At 42.5% G+C, this 9,209-nt stretch overlaps 2 protein-coding genes across 2 annotated transcripts; one reads left to right on the top strand and one right to left on the bottom strand.

The window, feature by feature from the left end:
- Positions 1–494: 494 nt before the first annotated feature.
- On the bottom strand, positions 495–6,905 carry LOC132503681 (Fc receptor-like protein 2). The gene is given in 7 exon segments (XM_060120360.1): positions 495–700; positions 3,614–3,664; positions 3,841–4,020; positions 4,023–4,124; positions 4,555–4,842; positions 6,388–6,596; positions 6,883–6,905. Coding segments are annotated over 7 exon segments (1,059 nt in total).
- Positions 6,906–7,029: 124 nt separating this feature from the next.
- Positions 7,030–8,447, top strand: LOC132483053 (phosphorylated adapter RNA export protein-like). The gene is given in 2 exon segments (XM_060088294.1): positions 7,030–8,036; positions 8,039–8,447. Coding segments are annotated over 2 exon segments (1,182 nt in total). The 5' UTR covers position 7,030; the 3' UTR covers positions 8,215–8,447.
- The last annotated feature ends 762 nt before the right edge of the window (positions 8,448–9,209 follow it).

The raw sequence follows: 9,209 nt of genomic DNA, 5'->3' as shown, positions 1-9,209 counted from the left end.
AGAAGAGCTGCTGGGATTATAGAACAATATAAACAGTGTGACCTGGATTAAAATCACTCAAACTGTGTAATTCTATGGTTCCATAATTATTTTTCTGGTATTATGGCCAAACTCATGGCTGTGAAAATGCCAACATCTTATCTTTTGAGGTGGCAGATACAGGTTAATAATAGCATGCATAAGAGAGTCCTTTATAATTCTGGACTACCTAATATGAACTAACGGTGTTGTCCTGACCACATGCTAGTGTAGAATGGGTGAGTGGTTCTAAAGGCGGCAGGGGCAATGGTGAGTATCAAGGTGGATTGGAGGCAGCATAGAGAAGGGCCTCGGAGGTGGGTAAGCCAGTTTCCATGCCCCAGGCCCTGCGATCACCCACCTTCACACACTGCGCCTGTATCCTCATCATGCCCACAGTCAAAGGTCTCCACCTGTTCACATTCAGCCAGGGCCTCTTCTGTCCCATTGCACAGGGCTACCTGAATAAATACAGGTCAGTCCTCTTCTGCCACTGGCAGATACAACATGCCTGCAGGTGTGTGCTTGGCCGCTCCACAGCCCAGCTCCTGGCACACCACGGCCACATCCTTCATGTCCCAGCCATCATCACACACAGTGCCCCAGCGACCTTCCTTTTCCACCTCCACCCGCCCATTGCAGTGGTGGGCACCATTCACCAAGCGGATTTTAGGTGGATGTTCTGCAAACAGAAGGGGTCAGAGGGCACTCAGAAATGTCCACTTGGGCTTCCCTGCTGGCGCAGTGGTTAAGAATCCACCTGCCAATGCAGGGGACACGGGTTCGAACCCTGGTCCGGGAAGATCCCACATACCATGGAGCAACTAAGCCCGGGCGCCACAACTACTGAGCCCATGTGCCAAAACTACTGAAGCCTACGTGCCTAGAGCCCGTGCTCCACAACAAGAGAAGCCACTGCAATGAGAAGCCCACACACTGCAACTAGAGAAAGCCCTCACAAAGCAACGAAGACCCAATGCAGACAAAAATAAAAATAAATAAATAAATTTAAAAAAAAAAGAAGAAAGAAAGAAATGTCCTCTTAGGGCAGTTCCCAGTGTTAAGAGAGGTTGTTTGATAGTGGTGGTGATATGTGGTGTGGGGATAGGGGGCTTTCTGAGTTGGGAACCACAGAGCTTTGCTCTATCCCATGCTATTACCATCTCCTAAGAACATCCCACCCCACCTAAGGCCCTCACTCAAAGACACCTAGGAAAAGCTTTTGCTTTCTGAAAACAAAGGAATATGGGCACATAGAGACTTATGGTTTGATTCTCATGAGCTCATAAAGATCTTAGAAAAAGAGAATGTTAGAGCTAGATATTTCCCAGAAATGGACACCGAGGCTTAGAATAGGGAAAGGCTTAGAATAGGTCAGTTGAATTACTCAGTTTTCTTTTGCTCCACTCTGTTACTGACTTCACCAATCACAGGCTCATATTCTCTGCAGAGGGAAAGGGGTGAACACATCACACAGACTGGTCAATCCCTAATCTCTGCCTATTTATTTGGTGTTTTTTAAACTGGAGTAATATGTAAAGAGACTCTTTTCTCTGGGATATCTAGCAGAAAGGAGGGATATAAGCCTGGAGATGTCAGTGGCCAGCTTTGCCTGTCTGAGAATTAAGCTAATGGAGAAATACAGAGGAAAGAGGGGAGGCAAAGACAGAATGCTTGGCCAGTCGCACATTAGCCATGTCCATACCTGACCCCTCTCACCAACTTCATTTCTTTTTTTTTTGGACCAAGCCCTTTTGTATGGAATTTCTGTCATTAACAACCAAAATGTCACATCTTACACAGTCAATTACCAAGTTCTTGGCAAAGCCTCTGTAAAAAGCTAAATTTAAAAGAATTATAGGTAATAATGTGAATATGATTCTCAAAAATTAATAGATTAAAAAGAGCAGGGCCTCCCTGGTGGCGCAGTGGTTAAGAGTCCGCCTGCCGATGCAGGGGATACGGGTTCGTGCCCCGGTCTGGGAGGATCCCATATGCCGCGGAGCTGCTGGGCCCGTGAGCCATGGCCGCTGGGCCTGCGCATCCGGAGCCTGTGCTCCGCAACGGGAGAGGCCACAACAGTGAGAGGCCCGCATACCGCAAAAAGAAAAAAAAAAAAAAAGAGCAAACATATGTAAGACTCTATAGAAACTGAATAGATCAAGCAGCTAGCTTAATTTAATAAAAAATAAATACTGAACTTTGTATATCCTAAACAGAAAATTCACATTCTTTTCAAATTCCATTTATAATATTTAGAAAATTGTTGACTGTGTGTTAGGTCATAAAGAAATTCTCAGTAAATTTCCAGTGTAAAAATTATGCAGACCATATTCTTTGATAAAACTTAATACAAGGATAATAAAAAATCTATAATGAAAAGTTTTTTAAAAAGAAATCTATAAGAAATTAATAAAATAGAGGATAAAAATGTATTCATAAGAAATTGTTGTCTCAAGTTTAAAATAAATATGTGAAACATATTTCACATGCTTTGGAAATTAGACAAATAAAAATATTATACATCAAAACTTGTAGGATGAGACAAAATGGTACTGAGAAGAAACCATGCAGTTTTTAATGCATTTATTAGGAAACAAAGATGAAAACTGAATAAGACATTAAAGAACCACATAAAATAAACTTAAAAAGGAAGAAAGATATACTGAAGATAAAGGAGAAATAAATGAATTAGAAAACCAAAAACCAAATAGATTTGAATAAAAAAAACAAACCTGGCTCTTTAAAAAGAGGAATAAAGACAAACCTCTGGCAAATATGATTAAGAAAGGGGTCACACAAACCAGAAATGAGAAGAGAGCATAATCACATCTGTAAAGGCTGTCTGAAAATTCGATGAGAATACTATGTATTAAATTTGGCTAAAATCATCCAAATTATTTTAACAAAGGATAGAAAATTTAGAGAATAATAAAAAAGAGGATTTTACAATGGAGGTAAAGATCTAACAGGCTCAGAATGTTGTTTGGGCTAGTTCCAAAGACTTATCAAATAGCAGATAATTCCAATATGGTTTTAAGCTGCAAGGCACAGAAAATATGGAAAACCTCTGAAAACATTCTTATGAGGCTAACCTATCCCTGAAACCAAAACTAGTTCAAAAAATAAAACTCACTTTTAAATAAAGATGCAAACATTTGAAATAAATATTAGTAAGTTGTATGTAGCTGCTACCTATGATGATATAACAACTAAGAAGGGTTTATAGCAGGAATTCAATAATTGTTCCATATTAAGAAATCTATTAATGCACTTCTCCACAATAATAAATTAAAGGGAAAAAATTATATAACCATCATATTAAAATAGTGGCAGGGAGCAAAGTTTTTCAATTCTGTAGCCCTAGTCTAAAGTTCTATCTTTGCACCTGTTAGCTGTGTGACGGTGGGCAGGTTACTTATTCTAAATTTCGTTTCCTCATTAGTAAAATAAGAGTTGTTAATGGAGATTAAATGATATAATCCTAGTAAAGTTTTGAATCCTAGAATCTGGTTTGTTCATAGGGTTTCTACTTTTTCCTTACAAGGTTTGGTTGTAACTCCTTGCTCGCTGAGAGCTCTGAGCGTACACTTACCCCACTTCCAGTACTGCCTTGATCCTAGTACAGTACCTATTTCACACCTACCTGATGAGGTAAGTGACAGGGAAACAGGAAGGCCAGTGATGCTGTTGCTTAGACCAATGAGAAGGAGAGGCTGGAAGAGCTGACAGGCTCTCTAGGCTACCTTCGATTCCCTGAGGGAGAGGAAAATCCATGGAAAGGATGCACAAGCCATGGTTTGGCATAATGGCAGCTAGTACAGTGGAAGGAGACGTTGGACTTGTCCTTCCCATGACGTTGGGCCCCCAGGCCATTGTCGGCTTCGCAGGCATATTTCCCAGAATGCCCTGTGGTTAGAGAGAGGTTGAAGGATGCTCCTCCTCCAAAAGGCACCGAGGTGCTCCCCAGGGTGACATTTTCATGATAAAACTGGTATAGGATGGGGGAGATGCTCTCTTGTCCTCACAGCGAAGCTCCACTGCATCCCCAGTGAAGGCCTGGGCCCCAGAAGTACTGAAAGTGAGGACAGGATGTGACACTGGAACTGATAAAGGCAGGATGGTCCATCAGAGAGGGTCTCTCGTGCTGGCACAGACTTATAACCCACTCCATCCTCACCCAAGTGTCCACACAGTATCCCTCGAGCCCCAGGGATTCTTTCTCACTGTTGCACCTCCTGATCTAACACTGCAGAGACAGTTCCCGCTGAGCTTTGATAAGTTCTGGAGAGCGTGCCTCTGGCTGTGCCGCGTAGCCTGCCTCCTGTCTCCCCTTGTCATCGCCTTTAGCTCTTCTACCACTGTAGCCACTGCCACCGCCGCCAACACCATTGCAGTAACAATCCTAGCATGTTCAGGTGGCTTCTTAACCTCTTCACGGCCCTGTTCTGTATCATCTTTGGAACATCCTCACTGCCACAGAAGGAAACTGACCCCAGTTGGGACTCTCTGGCTAATTAGGAGAGTGCTACTTTCTTCTCATGGAGACGTTCACCGCCTCGCTCTGGATGAGGCCGTAGCCGTTGTCAGCTGCGCAGTAGTAGCCCCCTGCGTGGCTCTCCCTGATAACAGGGATCTCCAGCTCTGCTCTCTAGGAACGCTGACTCTTCTGCCCCAGACTCTCCCTCGTGTCCTCTCTGTGCCAGGAGAACATGGTGTCCCCTGTGCCTTCAGCCACAGAGCAGACAAGGACCAGCATCTTCCCTTCGACCACCTGGTCCCCCTGGGGCTGGGTCTCCAGGAACACTCCAGACACGGGGATTCCTGTGTAAACATAAGAGGGAAGGTGAGGGCCTGATGTGGAGGCTGTTACTACCTGCTGAGCGTTATGGCGGGTGGAGCTGGTAGAAGGTTTAGGCAGAGGTGTATTTTTTATCGGGGAGGTGCATGCTGAGGGCCTTCAGGAAGGATCACCCTGCTACTGAACACTCCAAAAATTCAAACTTGCACTTTCTCCACATTCATTAGCCTTCACTAATGCCCACAGCCTACAGTGATCTTGCTCCTTTCTGATCTCCAGATAAACTTGGGGCAGTGGGTATGGTGGGAGGGGGACAGGGGGAGTCCCCTACCTACCTCTGCCACTTATTCATTGCATGATCTTGGTAGATAAATTAATCTCTCTGATCCTCAGTTTTCTCAAAGATAAAGTGTGGATAATCATACCAACTTTATAGAGTTCTCATGAAGATGAAACGAGATACAAGAAAGATGATACAAGATACAAGATGTGTAAAGAACCCATTACAAGGGAGATGTCCAGCAAATGGTAGCTATTACTGGTACCACCCTCCACGGGCCTGGCTGAGGTAGGAAATGTGGCAAGGTGGTTAAAAGGGCAAACAATGGTACCAGAGTGCCTGGGTTTAAATTCCAGCTGTGCCATTTGTTTGCTGGGTTCCCTTGGGCAGGCCATTTAAGAGCTCTGTGCTTTCAGTTCCTCATGTGTAAAATGGGGACGACAGTAATATCCATTTTACAGATACTTTCACCCTACTTCACAGGGTTGCTGTGAGGACTAAACATAAAACTGCTCTGAGCAATACCTTCCTAGTACTTGGTAAACTTTCTACAAGTCTTCCCCTCTGCAAATATTTCTGAGCATCAGAGGGGTTCTGAATTGAATACAACAGCTTGGGTTCAGGCTTAGCATTTAGTAAACTTTTTTTTTTTTTTGTGGTACGTGGGCCTCTCACTGTTGTGGCCTCTCCCATTGCGGAGCACAGGCTCCGGACGCGCAGGCTCAGTGGCCATGGCTCACGGGCCCAGCCGCTCCGCAGCATGTGGGATCTTCCTGGACCAGGGCACGAACCCGTGTCCCCTGCATCGACAGGCAGACTCTCAACCACTGCGTCACCAGGGAAGCCCTAGTAAACTTTTTATAAATGCTGGGAATCCTTATTGTTGTTTCTATTATCATCACCATCATCATCATCATCTCATCATCATTATCACCATCATCACTTTGTTCCTTCATTGCTCTACCTGGGTTAAATGTGTCTCCTAGTTGGGAGTCATTCTCTGCAGACAGAGACCATGATTTATTTATCTCTTGGTTCACTGAGCATACTTCAGTGCTAGGCATACATAAATGCTCCAGAGAGGGATTATTTTCTGACAGGGAGAGCAAAGCTATTGGGAAATGGTGCCATGGTAGCAGTTAATAAAGCAGAACTCAGATGGGTCATTGTAGCCCCCACACCCACGGGGATGGGGGGAAGCACAGTTGAAAAGACAAACACAGGTCTGAATGGGAGCTACTGTTCTTCTCTGTGCCACCCAGCCCGGCAGTCCAGCACTGAAGCTCAATCTGCACTTGTATATAAGATCAATGACTCTGTTTTGAGATACTGTGAGATGCTGTCATCGCTTCACACCAGTAATATCCTGAGTCTTCCTTCCATATTAATGAGATCCAAAACTCTGGTGAGCTCCAGTCTGACCTCAGGGTGTGGCCATCCTTGAAGAAGGAGTAGCCAGCCACCACACTGCTCTGTGAGCCAGCCCTACAGCTTGGGCTTTTTTGGGGGAAATTTTTCAGTTGGCAATGGAGCTAGAAATTATTAAAAATCAATTTGGAATTGTAGCACATTAGGATGAATTGCAGAGAAAATGTTTGTTGTTCTGATAAAAATCTTAATCCCAGGCCTGAACTTTGGATCGTTCCCCTTCAGTGTAAAACAGAGGTGGTGTCAGACATGAAGGAATGGAATGGAGAAAGAGACTGGACTTGAGAGGATTTGCTTAGGCAGTCTGCCCAGCTCACCCCTCCAGCCACAAATTTATGGTGGAGGGAAGGAGTGCCAGCTCTCAGGGTCTTCTCTCATTGTGTCAAGATCCAGTCTTCAAAGTGGGATCTGTGAAACTCTAATTCAAAAAGATACATGCACCCCAAAGTTCATAGCAGCACTATTTACAAGAGCCAAGACATGGAAGCAGGAGCCGCGGGAAGATGGCGCAGGAGGCAGGCGACATGGAAGATGGGCAGCTTTCTGACTCGGATTCCGACATGACGGTGGCACCCAGCGACAGGCCACTGCAGGTGCCAAAAGCACTAGGTGGGGACTGTGCAGTGAGTCCCTTCCAGAGTACTGCAACAGTGTGTGCTCTGGTATCACATTATTGGACTGTTAAAAGTGTAGATTCAAGTGAGGAGAGTTTTTCGGATTCAGATGATGATAGCTCTCTCTGGAAGTGCAAACGACAAAAATGTTTTAACACTCCTCCCAAACCAGAGCCTTTTCAGTTTGGCCAGAGCAGCCAGAAACCACCTATCGCTGGAGGGAAGAAGGTTAACAACATATGGAGTGCTGTGCTGCAGGAACAGAATCAAGATGCAGTGGCCACTGAACTTGGTATCTTGGGAATGGAGGGCACTATTGACAGAAGCAGACAATCTGAGACGTACAATTATTTGCTTGCTAAGAAACTTAAGAAGGAATCCCAAGAGCATACAAAAGAATTAGACAAAGAGCTAGATGAATATATGCATGGGGGCAAAAAAACGGGATCAAAGGAGAAGGAAAATGGGCAAGGTCATCTCAAAAGGAAACAACCTGCCAAAGACTGACTAGGAGACAGACTAGAAATGAACTATAAAGGCCGATATGAGATCACAGAGGACGATTCTCAAGAGAAAGTGGCTGATGAAATTTCTTTCAGGTTTCAGGAACCAAAGAAAGATTTGATAGCCCGAGTAGTGAGGATAATTGGGAACAAAAAGGCAATTGAACTTCTGATGGAAACTGCTGAAGTTGAACAAAATGGTGGCCTTTTTATAATGAATGGTAGTCGAAGAAGAACAGCAGGTGGAGTTTTCCTGAATCTCCTGAAGAACACTCCTAGTATCAGTGAGGAACAAATTAAGGACATTTTCTACATTGAAAATCAAAAGGAATATGAAAATAAAAAAGCTGCTAGGAAGAGAAGAACACAAGTGTTGGGAAAAAAGATGAAACAGCTATTAAAAGCCTAAATTTTCTAGAAGATGATGATACATCACGAGAGACTTTTGCAAGTGACACAAATGAGGCTCTGGCCTCTCTTGATGAATCACAGGAAGGACACGGAGAAACAAAGTTGGATGCAGAGGAAGCCATTGAGGTTGATTATTCTCATGATTTGGACATCTTTTAGGAATTTTGAGAAATAAGCCTTTCTAAGATAACATTGTAATAAACCATTTCTACTGAGATTGCTTTATTTTACTTTGCAATGATAAACCCAAAAATCTGGAGAGAACTGTTGTCTTGTTTTAAATAAAATTGAATATGAGGGAGATGAATGCAATAAGAACATTTAAAACTTTCTCATGTCTGACAAAATACTTAAAAGTATATAGCAGAGGATTTAATTTCTCAATCTATTGCATGTGATAATCATTACTAGTTGATAATCAGTTTTGTCCAGGTCTTTATCACATGCCATTCAAAAGTTTGTTTTCTTTTTCTGATTTATCTTTGCAGTGAATTATGATTGGTTTCAAACATTCCATTAAAAGATTCTAAGACATAAATTGTTAAGCTATTATAAATGCGTTCAAATCTAGGTTTTCTGTGTTCTAAGAACTCTTAAGCAGTTTTAATAATAGAGACTAAAAATAGGTTTATACTAGTGGCTCTTGCCACTTGTTTGTCCAGAAGTAAATAAACATCAGAAGCTTTTCAAAGAAGTATCTGTTCTTAACTTAACTTTGTTTTTGACCTCTTATTAGTTACCTTGGTCATATATTAAATACTGAATATGATCCATACCTGCATAATTACCATGACATTTAAAAAATTCCCAGTGATGGCCTAAGACTGTTTTACCTTATGTTAAGGAAGTTAGGTATTAAAAATGTTTCATCTACATGACGTTTAAAATTATTCATTTTTATTTAAGGAAGTAAAGGTAGTTTACTTAAGATGTTCCAGGAGTTGACTACAGTTTACAAAATAGATTAAGCAAAAATATGTAGGGAGCAATTATTAACTATTCTTTGCAGCAATGTACTTGAAGTCTTTCAGTAGTTTCTGAAATACATGGTCATTGAAGTTGGAGCTAAGTATCTAAGCAGGGAAAGAAAAGAAATGGTAATTGGTTACTTTTTATTCATAAAGAATACAAAAATAAAATTGGAGTTCTGGCAG

This window comes from Mesoplodon densirostris, chromosome 2 (genome assembly GCF_025265405.1).
Source record: "Mesoplodon densirostris isolate mMesDen1 chromosome 2, mMesDen1 primary haplotype, whole genome shotgun sequence".
NCBI lineage: Eukaryota > Metazoa > Chordata > Mammalia > Artiodactyla > Ziphiidae > Mesoplodon > Mesoplodon densirostris.
Note: the sequence above shows the minus strand (reverse complement) of the source record. Positions and strands in the feature narration are given on the sequence as shown.